We start from the raw sequence: 18,493 nt of genomic DNA on the forward strand, positions 1-18,493 counted from the left end.
CTTTCTATGACTAAGTGACATGATTTGCATAGGCTCACATTCTATGTTGTTGGATTTTACATGAATTGTAATAAATTGAGTTACTGATTAGCCATTGGTGACCCCTCCTTATATAAGACAGTGTTGACAGCAGTAGTGATTAGTTCAGTTATTTGATCCCATTTATGATTTAAAGGTGGATTAGTTCCTGTCACACTCACGCCCTGACTGGTGTGCGTGAACCAAGGGGTTTGTGGACCCAATGTGCCACAAACCAGACTACCCTGGAAGGGGCATGACTAGGCTGCCTTGGTGTTCGCTGGAGCCTCTGTTGGTGAGGTCAAGCTTGTGTGGCAGGCAGCTGCCAGGTACCACTCCAGGGCGGTGTCTGGCTGTGGCTGCTGATCCCACTTGGGAGACAGGAACACTAGGACAGGTGCGGGCGACAGGCAGGACTGGCAGATGAGCACGGCTGAAACTCGGACGAGTAGGCAAGCAGGCACGGCTGAGACACAGCAAGCAGGCGCGGCTGAGACACAGGGCGGGCGGGTAGGCACGGCTGAGACACAGGGCAAGCAGGCACGGCTGAGACACAGGGCAGGCAGGTGTGTATGAAGGAACAGGTAGAGACCTGTTCACACAGCAGATGCTAGTACTGGAAAAGACAGACAGGAGCGAGTGGAGTATGAAGGGACAGGTTGGGACCTGTTCACACAAGAGGTGCAGGTACGGATACAAGCAGGAAGCAAAGAAGTATGACAGAACAGGTTGGATCCTGTTCACACAGGAGGTGCAGGTACCGATACAAGCAGGAAGGAATGAAGTATGAAGAAAAAGGTTGGGACCTGTTCACACAGGAGGAGAACCGAAAGGCTGCGGATAAGAGCTGTAGAGCAGCAAGAGATTCTGCAGCAGCAGAAGTAAAACAGAGCGGAACTCCAAGGTATGCGGAGAGGAGCTGCAGCAAGAGATTTCTGCAGCAGCAAGAGTGGAACGGAGCAGGAGAGTGGAGCAGAGGTAAAGCTTCAAGAGAGCGGAGCACAGGCAGAGCCGCAAGAATGCGGAGCATAAGCAAACAGGACACAAGCAAAGACACAGCAGGGAAAGAAGCCACAGACAAGGAGACAGAGGTAGGACAAAGTTCAGACAAGGTAATGGAACGAGACAAGGTACAGGAACAAAGACACAGGGACCAGGATATTCTGCCTCCTGGAGGCGGACAGACAAGAACAAGGCAAAGCATTAACAAAGACACTGAGACCAGGATATACAGCCTCCTGGAGGGCAGACAGAGAATCACCAAGCAAAGCTAGGAGTAGAAGGAGGAACACAGAGCAAGACCTGGCAGCCCAGTAGCAAGACACTAACTGAGTTAAGACATTGCACAGGCAAGTTCCACAGGGTGGAGCTGCCCTAAATACTAGAGGCCTCTTGGTAATAGGTCAGGAACACATTAGACAGGTGCGCCCTGATTCTATAAAAACCAGAGAGTTCTGGCGCCGCCCCCCTATACACACAGCCAGGAAGCAAGCAGAGATCAGACGCACAGAACATGGAGCCGGCAGCAGACAGAGATCACAACATGACATGGAGCAGTGAGTAAGATGGTGTGAGAGGGATGGGAGGCCATGCAGTGATGCCGGCAGAGTTGTAACAGTTCCTTAATTTTAATATTCTAGTAGATTTAAGTCCTATTATATTCTCTCAGTTATGTCGGTCTGCATCGTGTACATTTGTGTATGTAATGTGTGTGTGTGTTAATATACAGCGGGTGAAATAAGTATTGACCACGTAACTAATTTTCTAAGTAACTATATATTTCTAAAGGTGTTATACGATGAGAATTTCATGTAAATATCTGTAACAGTCCATACAATCCACACAAGCAAAGAAATTAAACCATAGGTGTCCATAAATTGTGTGTAATAATGAGAGATGACACAGAAAATATTTTTAAACACTTCAAGAGAGGTGCAAAAAAATGGAAAGTCCTGACACAAGCTGAAATCTATCAGTAATTAGAAAGTACTCCTGCTATTTAGTGAAAGATAAAATCAACTGGTCCAACTGCTGTCCCATTACCATGATGCCACAAAAGAAGCATCTCCTGATGGGTAAAACTAGTTAGCTGTATCAACCTTTGCTACCTTATTGTTGCAAAACGCACTGATGACATTAGTTTCAGAAAAACTTCAGAATATTATTTCAAAGTAAATCGGACATAACCAGGTGCTCCTTCCAAAATGTCAGACCGAAGAGTAAAAAAAATTATCAGATGAGTTGTCCAAAAGTCAAGGACCACCTGTGGAGAGCTTACAGAATGACCTGGAATCAGCATGTACAATTGTTTAAAAGAAAACGATAAGTAATGCACTCAACCTTCATAGCCTGTGTGCACCCTAACCATGCAAGACTCCATTGCTCAACAAAAAGCATGTTAAGTGCGTTAACGTTTGCTCAACAACATTTAGACAAGCCTGTGAAATACTGGGAGAATATATTCTGGTGAGATGAGACTAAAATTGAACTCTTTGGATGCCATAATGCGCACCATATTTTGATGCCAAAAGACAATGCATATCGCGCCCAAAACACCAAAATGGTGAAGTTTGGAGGTGGGAAGATCATGGTGTGGGGCTGTTTTTCAGCATATGGCACTGGCAAATTTCATATAATAAGGAAGGAAGAATGGAAAAATGTACAAAACACACTATTGATATAAATCTGCAGCCTAAACTGGTTCTCATGGTCTCTAAACTCTATAGTATCTAGCTTTTCTCTTCCTACTTTCTCCATTCCCTATTTGTGATATCTACTTATAAGCGAATTGCTTGATGTTTAAACTGTTATAATATTTATATCACAGTTATTTACTAAATTCAATATAATTTAACCCACTCCTGTTCTGATACTCTGTATTAGTCTTGTTATCTTATGTTAATTGCCTTAACTGAAAAATCAATAAAAGTTTCAATTAGAAAATTCCTTGCTGCCATATACCAGGATGATGATGAAGATAAAATGAGGGTGGACATTTCAGCAAGACAATGATCCTAAACAAACAGCCAAGGAAACTCTCAAGTGGTTTGAGAGAAAATAAAGCTGCTAGAATGGCCCAGCCAATCACCTGACCTAAATCTAAAAGAAAATTTATGGAAGGAACTAAAGCTCAGAGTTCATAGGAGCCCATGGAACGTTCAGGATTTGAAGTGTTTTGTGTGGAAGGACGGGTCAAAATCACACCTGAGTAATGCATGCGACTAGTTTCTCCAGTGTTTTGTGTGTTTGTGTATGTATGTATGTATCTATGTATGTATATACGATATATATCATATATACATAGATATATATGTATCTATGTATGTATATACATACATACAGTGGAGAAAATAAGTATTTGATACACTGCCAATTTAGCAAGTTCTCCCATCTACTAAGAATCGAGGGATCTGTAATTTTTTTCGTAGGTACACTTCAACTATGAGAAACAGGATTTTGCATAATTAATTTTTATGTTATTCCATGAAATAAGTATTTGATACAATAGAAAAACAGAACTTAACATTTGTTACAGAACCCTTTGTTTGCATTACAGACATTTCTTGTAGTTCTTGACCAAGTTTGCACACACTGTAGCAGGGATTTTGGTCCACTCATCCATACAAATCTTTTCCAGATCTTTAAGCTTTCTGGGCAGGTGCAGGGCATTATAGTCTGGTCTGGCTAGGCCACTCCAGGACCTTGAAATGCTTCTTATTAAGCCACTCCTTAGTTGGCTGTGTGTTTCGGGTCATTGACATGCTGGTTGACCCAGCCACGACCCATGTTCAATGCCCTTACTGAGGAAAGGAGGTTGTTGGCCAAAATTTCAGGATACATGACCCCATCTGTCAACTCTTCAATGTGGTGCAGGAGTCTTGTCCCCTTTGCAGAAAAGCACCCCCAAACTATGTTGTTTCCCCCACCATGCTTCATGGTTGGGACCGTGTTCTTGGGGTTGTACTTATCCTTCTTCCTCCTCCAAACATGGTGAGTGGAGTGGACATTAAAAAGTTCTATTTTGGTCTCATTTGACCACATGATCTTTTCCCATGCCTCCTCTAAATTATCAAGATGGTCATTGGCGAACTTCAAACGGGCCTGGACATGTGCCCGCCTGGATTTTAATCTATAACGGCATAGTGTGTTACTAATGGTAATGTTTGAGACTGTGGTCAAAACTCTCTTCAGGTCATTGATCAGGTCCTACCGTGTAGTTCTGGGCTCATTCCTGACCTTTCCCAGAATCCTTCTTACCCCACGAGGCTCAATCTTGCATGGAGGAGTCCCAGACTGAGGAAGATTGACAGTCATCTTGTGTTTCTTCCATTTTCTAATAATTGTGCCAATAATTGTTGCCGTCTCACCAAGCTGCTTGCCTATTATCCTGTAGCCCATCCCAGCCTTGTGCATGTTTACAATTTTGTCCCTGGTGTACTTAGACAGCTCTTTGGTCTTGGCCATGATGTAGAGGTTGAAGTATGATTGATTGTGAGTGGACAGGTGTCTTTAATAGAGGTACAGGTCTGTGAGAGCCAGAATTCTTGCTGGTTGGTTGCTGAAATACTTCATGCAATAAAATACAATTAAAATATTTAATCATACAATGTTATTTTCTGGTTTTTATTTTTTGATTCTGTATCTCACAGTTGAAGTGTACCCACGATAAAAATTACAGACCTCTTCATTCTTTGTAGGTGGGAAAACTTGCAAACTTAGTAGTGTTTCAAATACTTACCGTATTTTTTGGAGTATAAGATGCACTTTTTTCCTCCAAAAATGTGGAGGAAAATGGATGGTGCATCTTAGTCAGGATGTACCTGCTCTGGCTGTGGTGGGGAGGTAGGGGAGCGGCAGAACAACTAGTCACAGAAGGCAGGAGCTGGCGGCTGCTGCTAACTCCTGTGGCCTCTGCTAAAGTGAAATTAATATTCACTGCTTTCCACACCCATGGGCGTGGAGGGCAGTGAATATTCATTTCTCTTTAATAATGGACACGCTGTTAGCCGCTCCCTTATGCGTGGAATGCAGTGAATATTCATTCCCTTTAGTAGCAGGCACACGTGAACGTCCGGCAGCTGCAGGAAATGCTGTGCTTCCTATTAAAGGGCAATGAATATTCACTGCTCTCAACGTACATAGTCCTGTCATGGCAGTATTCTGTCAGCTGTCTTCGGCTTGTAAGCAGCGCGTGACGTCCTTGCTATGCGCTGCTTACAATCATAAGTCAGCTGCTGGCATCGGAACAAGGCGCAGCAATGGAGTGCAGGAAGGGAAGTATAATGGTTTGGGTTATTTTTTATTTTTTTTTATGGGGGTCCTGCATACCAGAATAGGGATCGAGGGGACCATGCCTACCAGGCTAGGGATGACGGGGGGCTATGCCTACCAGGCTAGGGATGAGAAACACCATGCCTACCATGCTAGGGATGAGGGGGCATGCGTACCAGGATAAGGATGAGTGGGCCATGCATACCAGGATGGGAATGAGGGGGTCATGAATACCAGGATGGGGATGAGGGGACCATATATACCAGGATAGGGGACATTAGTACAGAATTTACTACATTTTTTGCTTCAATTTTTTTTCTTAATTTTCTCTTCTAAAACCTAGGTGCGTCTTATGGTCTGGTGCGTCTTGTAGTCTGAAAAATACAGCATTTTCCTCTCTGTATAAATACATATATGGATTTGTGATGATTTTGATTTGTGGAGGGATGGCAATTAATATCCCAGAACTGGTATATAAGTTATGCTGCCCATATGCTAGTCAAAATTTTTGGAGAATATCACACTCTGTAAGCGGGCTACCCATAGGCATGGTGTGGAAAGCTGGGGTTATTCCCACAATGGCATCTTCCAAAACTGTTTGCAATAATTTGCTAATAAGATCTCCAGTCCATGTTTTCTATTGTGCATGCTAAGCACTCCGCAGATAAGTCTAGAGGGAAAAAACCTGAAGAATCCATCTGCTCATTTCTGCTACACTGCGCTGATGTAAGAGTACGCTAATCTGGTTGCTTGTCAGGACAGGTTAGTGAAAGCAGGCGAATGGCTAAGATTTAGTAAACTAGTCATACAGGAAATTATAAGCTGCTGCCATGCTTGCCATGTTGTGTATAACAGAACTGCATGATGATAAGCTTTCTCAACTAGTACATGTAAAGTACAACAGATTGCATGATTAATGTAGTTTTTATTCATTAAGCAATTCATCTGGCAATCACTGAATTAAAAAATAAGACTATTTTCCTATACAGTGAACAAAATATGTAGTCTTGTATCCGCGTACAGTGAAACACTTACAAAATACCCTAGCCACTGGTAAAATATCATTTATAACAGCAACTACGTGTCTGATAACAATAGCAAAACTATACTGTTTGGCATTTTGGGAAAAAAAAGCTGATAAATGGTGCAGTTTATGGTTTTACATTTTTTTTTTATCAAGTAATTCTATATATATAAATAGGGTTGTGTATGAAGGATATATATATATATATATATATATATATATATATATATATATATATATATATATATATATATATATAAAATTTCTAGTGAATTAACGGGTTTCCCACTACTGGACAACCCCTGCTTAATCAATACAGTGTTCCACCAAATAAATAAAAACCATGTACACTCACCAACAAGTGCGTCGTTCAATTGATGTGGGCATTGCTGTTCCCATTGGAACCAAAGCTGCTAATCAGTGGCCTTTGATACACTGCTGCTTTACTATTTCATCAGAGCAGGCTTCCACTCTGCTATATTACTGATGAGCTGTAGTCGATTAACGACTGCTGATTGGCTTCAGCGGTGATATGACTTGTCACGTCACCCACTGGGGACAGTATTGTTGACATCACTGGTACATTGCCACTGTAGCTGTCAGTATACAATGTTTTTTTCTGTGGGACACTGAATTGATTAAGCAGGGATTGTCCAGGAGTGGACAGCTTCTTTAACCCCTTTACCCCCAAGGGTGGTTTGCATGTTAATGACCAGGCCAATTTTTACAATTCTGACTACTGTCCCTTTATGAGGTAATAACTCTGGAACATTTCCATGGATCCTGGTGATTCTAACATTTTCTCGTGACATATTGTACTTCATGGTAGTGGTAAATTTTCTGTGATATAACTTGCGTTTATTTGTGAAAAAACAGATTTGGCGGAAATTTAGAAAATTTAGCAATTTTCCAACTTTGAATTTTCGTGCCCATAAATCACAGAGATATGTAACTCGAAATACTTAATAAGTAACATTTCCCACATGTCTACTTTACATCTGCAGAATTTTGGAACCAATTTTTGTTTGTTAGGAAGTTAGAAGGGTTAAATTTAAACTGCAATTTCTCATTTACACCATTTTTTTTTTTTTTTTAAGGGACCACCTCACATTTGAAGTCACTTTGAAGGGTCATATGATAGAAAATACCCAAAAGTGACACCATTCTAAAAACTGCACCCCTCAAGGTTCTCAAAACCACATTCAAGAGGTTTATTAACCCTTCTGGTGCTTCACAGGAATTTGGGGATTTTTTTTTTTTAAATGAATATTTAACTTTTTTTCACACAAAAAATTACTTCAGATCCTAATTTTTTTTATTTTCCCAAGGGTAACAGGAGAAATTGGACCCCAGAAGTTATTGTGTAATTTGTCCTGAGTACGCCGATACCCCATATGATATGGGGGGGAACCACTGTTTGGGCACATAGCAGAGCTCGGAAGGGAAGGAGCGCCGTTTGACTTTTCAGCGCAAAATTGGCTGGAATTGAGATCGGACGCCATGTCGCGTTTGCAGAGCCCCTGAAGCCCCTAAACAGTGGAAACCCTCAAAAGTGACCTCATCTAGGGGTGCAGTGATCATATTGACACCATGGGTGTGTCACAGCATTTTATACCATTGGGCAGCCATGCGGAGAGACTTGGGAGGAACAGAGCGCTTTTTACCTATTCAGGTGAATGGGTCTGTGCACATGTGAGTGTGTTTCCACGGACCGTGTGTCCATGGTCGAAACACGATGACATGTCTGTTTTTTAATGTCAGCACAGGGCACAAAACATCCTGCACACGTGCATACGTATAACACACATGGATGTCATCCATGTGACATGCATCGGTGTCGGGGAAGAAGCATTACAGTAAACGCTGTTCCCCGACACCGGGTGCTGAACACGGCTCTTATCATTCTCCCTTGCTCTGCCAGCGATCGGCACAAGCATGGAAGAAGGATGAGAGCCGTGTTCAGCACCCGGCGCCGGGGAACAGTGCTTACTGTAACGCTCCTTCCCTGGCGCCCGTCCTTGTGGTACTGATGTGGCACACGCATGCCACACGTGTGCCGCAAGTATTACACAGACATTGACATATCCGGTACCGGAAATATCAGGATGTGTGAAAGAGGCATTATAGCGGGTTTTTATGTTTGACAGCTGTCTCACACTAAAAGTCGCTTTTTATTGCAAAAAATAGTTTTTGCATCACCATATTTAGAGAGCTACAATTTTTCCATATTTTGGTCCACAGAGTCATGTGAAGTCTTGTTTTTTGCGAGACGAGTTGACGTTTTTATTGGTACAATTTCAAGGCACATGACATTTTTTGATCACTTTTTATTCCTATTTTTGGGAGGCAGAATGAACAAAAACCAGCAAATCATGAATTTCTTTTTTGGGGGTTGGCTTTTATACCGTTCCCCATGTGGTAAAATTGATAAAGCTGTTTAATTATTCGGGTCAGTACGATAACAGCGATAGCTCACATACAACATTTTTAAAATATTTTGGCACTTTCATACAATAAAAACTATTTTATATAAAAAAAAATAATTATTTTGGATCGCTTTATTCTGAGAGCTATAACTTTTTTATTTTTCCGCTGATGGAGCTGTATAGCAGCTTGTATTTTGCGGGACAAAATGACTTTTTCAGCCGTTCCATGGTTATTTACATCCGTCTTTTTGATCGTGTTTTTCCACTTTTTGTTTGGCGATGATAAAGCATTGTTTTTTGCCTTGTTTTTTTTCTTTTGTATGTTGTTCACTAAAGGGGTTAACCAGTGAGACCGTTTTATAGGTCGGTCATTATGGATGCGGGGATACCAAATGTGTACTTTTATTGTTTAGATTTTTTTTTCATTCAAATATTTATTTAGTGATAGAATAAATATTGATTTTTTTTTATTACTATTTTCTTAAATATTTTTACAATTATTTAAAAAAAAAACAAAAAAAAACGTTTTATTTCATTCTAAGTTTTACACATTGTCCCACTATGGGACAATCATTTTGTGCAGGTTGGTCGCTTCTATAGCATGCTATAGAAATTGCCAGCACTGCAGATACTGCACACTGACCTGAGAGACTTCCTGATCATTACTGCGCATGATACAAAGTCTCCGCACTGGAGACCTGGATGTCGATCATGACGACATCTGGTCTCCATGGCAGCGATCGGGACCCCACGGCGTGCCGCTGTGTCTCCGATCCAAACGCAGAGGGACTGTCAGCCCCTGTGCCGGCTCCGGAATGCTGCGATCATGTTCGATCGCAGTGTTCCGGGGGTTAAAGTGCCGGGAGCGGTCTGTGACTACTCCTGGCACTTAGTGCCGTGTGTCAGCTGTAAGAATCAGCTGACATCCGGCCGCGATCAGCCACACACCACCCGTGAGCGGGGCCGATTGGTGATGACAAAGTATCCTGTCCATGGTCAGACCGGCCCAGGGCCCATGGATAGGATAGTACATCTATTAAAGGGAACCTGTCCCATGCCCCATGCCCTCCAATCCAGCAGAATACAACTATGTGTGATTAAACTCCCTGCCTAACCAGCGCTGTATAACGTAATTTAGTTAAATGCTTTTAAAAAGCATTTATATTGTCCCCCATTTGCCATGCTAATGAGGACTTTGACTAGTGTTTGGGGCGGTAGTTCCCCAGACTAGTCAGCCCTCTTGCCATGTTATCATACCCCTGTGGGGGTGATAACATAATTTGCACTAGCTGCCCTCATCGCCAGCTCATGCAAATCTCACGCATATGTGCCGTTCATTTCTGCAGCGTCACTGCATGTTTGAAGCTGGGTGTACTCTTCCCAGCTTCATGACCGGAAGTTCTGAAGATGACTTCAAAGACACAGTGACGTTGCCGAAATGAGCGGTGCACATGCGCAAGATTTGCATGAACTGGCAATGAGGCCGGCTTGTGCAAATTATGTTATCACGCCCAAAGTGGTGTGATAACATAAGAGGGCTGACTAGTCTGGGGGCTGCTTTTGCCATATCAACTAGTCAAAGCCCCCATTGGCATAGGAAACTGGGACATTATCAATGCTTTTTTAAAGCCTTTATTTAACTGAATTATGTTATACAGGGCTGGTGTGGCAGGGAGTTTAATTGCACATAGCTGAATGCTGCTGGGTTGGAGGCAATGGGGGACCTGACAAGTTCCCTTTAAGCACACTACAAGTGTGCATTTTTTTTCCTCTGGTGTTTTACAACTTCTCCCCCTCCCCCAAACTCTGCATTTTCTAGGTTGATTGTTGTTTGACATGGTTTATAGGCTTTTTGCTGGCATTTTGACAATTTTCATGTAGCAAATCATTTAATTCCAACAGAAATATTTGGATTGCATGATTTTTAATGTGGAAAGTGCAAAAAGCCACCAAAAATCACTGGTACTAAAACCTAAAAAAAAAAAAAAAAATTATCTTTTTAGGTGAAAAATAAATATCCATCATCTTTTCATCAGCTGTGAGTTGAAAGCAATTTAAAAAAACTTCTAGAACATATCGGTTTGATAAAACGGAGTTTTCAGGCTCCTGGTATTTCAGGTTTACAATTGAAAAGTAGTGAGATATCTGCCAATCTGTATTTACTGTGTTTTTGTCATTGCAGGTTGAACATCCCATCACAGAGTGTATTACTGGGCTGGACCTTGTGGAGGAAATGATCCGTGTTGCGAAAGGTTACTCTCTCAGGCATAAGCAGGCGGATATCCCCATAAATGGCTGGGCAGTTGAATGTCGTGTTTACGCCGAGGTAAAATAATGTTGGTAATAGTCTTTATATAATTGTTCACTCTCTTGCTAAACGTCTAAGGAGAAGTCAAGGACTTGGATTTGAAAACTGTTTTTAAGGATCTCTAAGGCTACTTTCACACTAGCGTCGGGAACAACCCGTCGCTGTGCGTCGGGCCGAGGTTCCCGACGCTAGCGTGGTCTCCGCCGCACAACGGGGGCAGCGGATGCATTTTTCCCACGCATCCGCTGCCCCATTGTGAGGTGCGGGGAAGTGCGGGGAGGTGGGGGCGGAGTTCCGGCCGCGCATGCGCGGTCGGAAAAAGCGGACCGTCGGGAGCAAAAAACGTTACATGTAACGTTTTTTTTTCCCGGCGGTCCGCTAACACACGCCCAAGCGTCGCAAAACGGACGCGACGTTTTGCAATGCGTCGCAAATGCATCGCTAATGCGTCGCTAATGTTAGTCTATGACGAAAAAACGTATCCAGCAAGAACTTTTGCTGGATGCGTATTTTCGGCAAAACGACGCATTTGCGACGTATTGCAGTTAACGCTAGTGTGAAACTAGCCTAAGGCTGGTTTCAGACTTGCGTACGGGAGTGCTGCGGATGGCAGCGTACTTCCTCCCTTCTTCCTCCCTGAAACCACACCTACGCTCCACCTATGCCTCCTTGCGTCCTGCGGTGCCATGCGTGCCTATCTTCAACATTGGGTACGCAGGGACGTGCGCTGTATGCGGATGCCTCTGCATGTGCCGTTTTGGCGCTGCGCCGACCTCAACAAAATGCAACATGTTGTGTTTGGTGCAGCGTCAAAACGGCGCATGCGGAATTATCCGCATACAGCGCACGTCCCTGGGTACCCAATGTTAAAGATAGGTACGCAGGGCACCGCAGGACGCAAGGAGGCGTAGGCGTGGTTTCTGGGAGGAAAAAGGAAGCAAGTACGCTGCCATCCACAGCACTCCCGTACGCAAGTCTGAAACCAGCCTAAGTTGTTGGGGGTTTTTTGGGGTGAGGGGGGTAGTTTTGCACTAGTTTTTGAAACTTTTTTTTTTTATATTTATTTATTTTATTTATTTATTTTTTTTGAGACACTGATTTGGCTCTTATCCCAAGTCATATTGCAAGACTCGTTAGAGGGTTGATTGTGACTTGTAGGATCCGCTACTTCCAACATGTGGCGCTATAGAGAACAAGTCGTCTTTTTCTCTGAAGAGGTAATTTGCATATCTGTAGTAACCGTGCAAACCCAATGTGTGCTCACTCTGCCAAGTCCATACATCAGTCTGCAAGAATAAAACCGTGCAGTTGTTCACAGTACCAAATAAAATGCCAACCTTTATTTTTTTGCAGGTTGAAGGAAAATGAGCATCGTCATTTATTTGTGCTGGGCAACATTTCCATGTTGTCTGCACTTCCGTATTTACATGAGCAAATGTTTTATTTTTTTTTTATTTTTGTTTTTCATGTTTGCTGTACATCTCAGATCTTTTTACATTTAGCATATATTGTTTGCTGTACATCTCAGATCTTTTTACATTTAGCATATATTGTTTGCTGTACATCTCAGATCTTTTTACATTTAGCATATATAATTCTGATGATCCAGTATCGTCCTAGTTTAGCTGTGAATGTTGTGAATTTACCAGTGTAGGCTAATTTATTATATTTCACTATCTGTATTAATTACCACTTGGAATTGTCTTAAACTTCGACTTTTTCATGGTGTATATTTTATTTCTACTTCACTGTTTCAGGATCCATACAAATCCTTCGGCCTACCCTCCATTGGTCGTCTTTCCCAGTATGGTGAGCCACAGCATTTGCCAGGGGTATGTTCAAATATCCTTTAGCAAATTAATTCTTATGACTATTTGTATTTATTATTATATTTTCCTTATTATATTATGATTGTTTGTATTATTATTATTACATTTGGCATTATTTTTATGATTATTTGTATTATTACATTTTGCATTTAGAAAGGCTGCAGTGTTGTGTTAATTAGCATGCCTGCCTAGATATTACTTTATATTGCGCCACAGTCGGCTCACGACTGACAAAGCACTTTTGTCTGTCGAACATTTTGCATAGTGTGTTTGTTCATCAATTTTCTGCTGCATAAAAAGAACAAAAAGGTCCCCCTTTTCTGTGCAATAAAAGTAAAATTGGTGTAACTGTGACCTCGTGTTTTGCTTGGAAACGGTCAGGGGCTATACCATCTGTGTGTAAGATTACTCACACTGATTACTTACATGGAATAGTGGAGAATTCAAAATTTTAAAGATGTTATTGGATATGTGATTTATTTCACTTCTTAAAATTGTTTTCCCCATATTCTTTCTAATGGGACCTGACCCTTCCTTGGCTCAGAGACTTCATGCTGTGTTCAAAGCCTGTGAGTAGAACAAAAATTACAAGGGTTTAACAGGCATTATGTCTTGCTAAATATTAGCAGAGAAAACATACATTAGAGGCTGTGCTTAAGTATCACTTGTGAACGTGGAGCAAGGGGATCATTGAATTAAAATGCACGTTAATTATTCAGGCTTTTTTTCCCACTTGTGTTTTTTTTATACATTTTAATAGCTAACAAGATGTCAAACATTTTGCCCTTGCAAGTTTCTGCAATTTGCAGTTTTCAAACGTGAGACCTGTTGAAAGTACAAGTGATAATGGACAAGACCGTACCCCCTACGGACAACGTCCCATCAAACCTTTCTTCAATTAATGCTGCAGCAGGACTTTTGTGTAATAACATTTGTGCTTGCAAGCTATCTGGAGAAAAGGAAAAACTATTCGAATGCCTTAAATATCCCACGTACTGCTGTTATTTGCTTATATGAATGTAGCATGTCGGCTAAATGGACCAAGGGATAGATCTAGTGTTTAGGTGCAGGGGAGTGCGCACTAAGCTTTGGCTATCATTATTGCTGGGAGCAATCAAATTGATGCCAGCAGGACAGTAGACGCGTTGACAGCTGTAATTATGCATCTCCATGGTGATCACTTTTGGCCTGTCATGGAGGCCCACTTGTCCCCTCCCTTGCAAGCATTTAATCAGATTGGGCTGTCACTTGTCAGGTAGACATGGCGGGCTGGGAGTTGTGTTTTAAGGGAGAGGAAATGAATTGAAATTTGAGGGGTGGGAGATGCCTGCAAGCTTTACATGGTATGTTACAGTCCATGCAAAACACAGTTTAATTATGCCAGAGGCTCCAGCACGGTGGTAAGGACATCAAGGCTATTGCTTGATGATGTTTAGTATAATGACAGCAGATATTCTTAGTCAGCAACATCTTTTGTGTCTAATTGTTGAATTAATTGCAAGTAAGATAATTATGTTTTCACAGGGTTCCTCCTTTAGACAGAGTTTTCAATTAACCGTGGTGTTTTAATGATTTAATAACAAATATGGTCACTCGTAAATGCACCCATTCTCGCCTTCTAAAACAACTATGCTCAGAGGAAGTCTTGTCACCCCAAAACTGCTAATTAAGCTACTTATTTATATAGGGGACTGGGCTCCGATAAAAATCATATCAGTAACCTAAATTTTAGTGATGTAGTTGCAAAAAAAACATCACTTTTAATTCATATGCAAATAAGGGCACATCAGTGCACCCTTAGTGGCCAATGTCTCATTGCACCATTAGTGGTCAATGTCTCGTTGCACCCTTAGTTCCCAGTGTCTCAGTGCACTCTTAATTCCCAGTGTCTCAGTGCACTCTTAGTGCCCAGTGTCTCAGTGCACTCTTAGTGGCCAATGTCTCCATGCACTCTTAGTTGCCAATGTCTCCATGCACTCTTAGTTGCCAATGTCTCAGTGCACTCTTAGTGGCCAGTGTCTCGTGCACTCTTAGTGGCCAGTGTCTCGGTGCACTCTTAGTGGCCAATGTCTCCATGCACTCTTAGTTGCCAATGTCTCAGTGCACTCTTAGTGGCCAGTGTCTCGGTGCACTCTTAGTGGCCAATGTCTCCATGCACTCTTAGTTGCCAATGTCTGTGCTCCTTTAGAGTGGCCAGTGTCTCAATTCACTCTTAGCGGCCAATGTCTCGGTGCACTCTTAGCGGCCAGTGTCTCGGTGCACTCTTAGCGGCCAGTGTCTCGGTGCACTCTTAGCGGCCAATGTCTCGGTGCACTCTTAGCGGCCAGTGTCTCGGTGCACTCTTAGCAGCCAGTGTCTCGGTGCACTCTTAGCGGCCAGTGTCTCAGTGCTCCCGTAGAGTGGCCAGTGTCTCAGTGCTCCCGTAGAGTGGCCAGTTTCTCAGTGCTCCCTTAGAGTGGCCAGTGTCTCAGTGTTCCCTTACGTCCTTTGATTTGCATATCTAACACTGGTGTGCTTTTTTTTTTCACAGCAAATTTCCCTTAATTGAAATCCCCGAACCTACTCTTGCACACTGACACTGGAGCAGCTCAACTGCGCACTCTGTGTCATTGCATGCACTTAGTGTGATTGAGGCCATTGTCTGATCTCCAGCTCCTATCTGAATTTGTATGCTCACTACAAGATCTGTGTGCAGTGACAGGGATTTGAGCTTTGGCAGCATGCATTGTGAGACACCCAGCGCTGTCAAACAAGCTAAGGCAATGTTAGGTATGCAAATCAGAGGGCGTAGCAGTGCAGTGAGACATTGGCCGCACAAGTGGTGCACTGAAGCACTGTCATTTGTATATGGATTAAAAGTGAATTTTTCTGCAAGTACAGCACTAAAAGTACGTTCCCAGTATGAATTTTTTAGGGGTTAAGTTCTTTATATAAATGTTTGAGTAACTGAATTTGCAGTGTGGCTGGGATTTGCATAAGTAAATAGTCAATAAATATTGATGTCACCAAAAAAGCCTTTACTCAAGATATTAAATCAAATCAAAGGGTAAACGAGTATATTCAACTATAAAAGTTTTTTTTTATTAAATCACTTAATTAAAATAGTAGCACTATTAAACAAAGTAACACCACCAAGAAAAAGCAGGACAATGTGTGGGGTAATAACGTGAAGTTATAGCAAATGGTCAAAAATTCAATTTCATCAAAAATTAAATAATAAGTCGTCAATATTCTAGTGACAGCATAAAGGTAAAGTGCAGATGCATAGATCGTATAGGAAAAGACAATATAATATACACGCAGGCTCCTAGTAGCAGTGTGAAGATAAAGTGCAAATGTATACAAAAGGATCTATTGTAAACTTAAAATCTCCAAAGCAGCAAAGTGCATTCTCATGTGAGATGGAGATTAATAGTGCAATGCAGAGTATTAAATTTGAAGTGCCTGCTGTACAAGAAAAGAATAAATAATATAATTGTGTGGGCTATTACCTACATAATTTGAAGAGTGAAAGGACCCCGACCTGCCGCCACTACGCGCGTTTCGCCATGTCTACGTCCACGCCTCCTGACGAAGACATGGCGAAACGCGCTTAGAGGTGGCAGGTCGGGGTCCTTTCACTCTTCAAATTATGTAGGTATTAGCCCACACAATTATATTATTTATTCTTTTCTTGTACAGCAGGCACTTCAAATTTAATACTCTGCATTGCACTATTAATCTCCATCTCACATGAGAATGCACTTTGCTGCTTTGGAGATTTTAAGTTTACAATAGATCCTTTTGTATACATTTGCATTTGCACTTTATCTTCACGCTGCTACTAGGAGCCTGTGTATAGTATATTGTCTTTTCCTATACTATATATGCATCTGCACTTTACCTTTATGCAGTCACTAGAAAATTGACTACTTATTATTTAATTTTTGATTAAATTGAATTTTTTGACCGTTTGCTATACCTTCATGTTATTACCCCACACATTGGCCTGCTTTTTCTTGGTGGTGTTACTTTGTTTAATAGTGCTACTATTTTAGTTAAGTGATTTAATAAAAAAAAACCTTGTACGGTTGAATATACTCGTTTACCCTTTGATTTGATTTAAAATCTTGAGTAAGGTTTTTTTTGGTGACAATATTATGATTTGAGTTATAACCTATACCTGATATTGTGATGTTCTTTTGTTGGAAACCTTTTGCTTAATAATAAATATTGATGGGCTAATTCAGAATTTTTATAAATGTTGACCACTTCGATTTGATCAATAATTTTGCTTAAGTTGTCTTCTTGCTTTTGGTGCCACTAAACAGTGACACAAAAGATTAGTGACTTTTTTCATCCTTTATTGTCACAAAGTCCAAGTACTTGTTACATTTGAGATTCATATAGAGCCTTATTTTTCCCTGTAGTGTATAATTTTTTTTCTTATGCTTAGTTTTAGTCAGCTTTCATAACGGGGGTCTACCCTGGAGACTGCCCCTGAGGAATTCGGCTCAGTAAAGTTTTTGCTCCGGTCGGGGGTTAAGAGTGAAGAGAAATGCCTGTTTTCCTATCGCCACGACAGCACCCACAACGAGAGAGGGGATCCGCCCACCTTCCGGACAGGAACCTACAGGTTAAAAAGGGGCGGCCCCCCTCGCCCTCCAGTTTGGGTTCCTGTCCGGACGGCGGGAGCCTACAGTTTCGCTTACCCGGGTCCGCCAAGCCTCTGTGCGGTGTCCAGGTGAGAACGGCAGAGTCGGGGGCCCGGAAGCAGCGTCGGGGGAAGTCCTGTATTCAGCTTCCCCCCTCGTCTGGCAAGGACCGGCCCAGCCGAGCGGTCGAGGTGGCGTTCCCGGGGGAAGGCGCGCCGCCCCGGGTCGTCCACGCGCGCGCGACGCTGCAGGAGCACGTCGGCGCTTATGACCCGGAAGTAGATTAACGACTTCCGGAGGAGGCCGGGAGGAAGAGCGCGGGACCTTTTAAAAGAGGCAGCGCTTGGTGAGTAGGTGTGCGGCAACATGTCTTCCACAGGAGACGCCGAACACCGACAGTTAGGAGAGCAGAGAAGCAGCGGCAGATCTCATACTGGAGATGTGGCACGCGGGCAGCAGGACCCTGGCACGTCACGTCGCACCTCACCCCCTCAGAAACCGGTACTCTATTCTTCATCAGCGGTGGTGAGTTTGATATCTGAGCCATTGGCTGATACAAATTGTCTCCTATACTATGCTTTTTTATATGGAAAAAAGGTCTCAAAGTCCAAGCATAAGCAGTGCGCGTTATGCACAGAGCCACTACCTGACACCTATTTAATGAAATTGTGTCAGTTATGTATATGCCGTACGTTAGAAGAAGAGGCCCCTCTTCGTGTATCGGATTTGAGGGAAGTAATTAGGGAAGAAATAAAATCGTCCCTTAAAACTAAACGGCATGAGAAGAGTAGTATGGAAATAATATCCGATTCCAGCCCTTCATTGCAAGAGGGTGAGTGCTCGGAGAGTTCATCATCAGCCTCCTCAGACGAGGAAGGAAGGCCTTGCTTTTCCACTGAGAATATGGAGACTTTAATTAAAGCAGTCCGTGCAACTATGGGTGTGGCAGAGAGCAAGGAGCCAAAAACCACTCAGGAGATCAT

At 42.4% G+C, this 18,493-nt stretch overlaps 1 protein-coding gene across 1 annotated transcript in view; it reads left to right on the top strand.

The window, feature by feature from the left end:
• Window positions 1–18,493, top strand: part of PCCA (propionyl-CoA carboxylase subunit alpha) — a 658,713-nt gene that overhangs the window by 353,210 nt on the left and 287,010 nt on the right. The window contains exons 13-14 of the mRNA XM_077297080.1: window positions 10,922–11,065; window positions 12,805–12,879. Of these exons, the coding sequence (XP_077153195.1) occupies window positions 10,922–11,065; window positions 12,805–12,879 (219 nt within the window). The remainder of the gene's footprint in view (window positions 1–10,921; window positions 11,066–12,804; window positions 12,880–18,493) is intronic.

Source organism: Ranitomeya variabilis, chromosome 3, assembly GCF_051348905.1.
Source record: "Ranitomeya variabilis isolate aRanVar5 chromosome 3, aRanVar5.hap1, whole genome shotgun sequence".
NCBI classification, from domain to species: Eukaryota; Metazoa; Chordata; class Amphibia; order Anura; family Dendrobatidae; genus Ranitomeya; species Ranitomeya variabilis.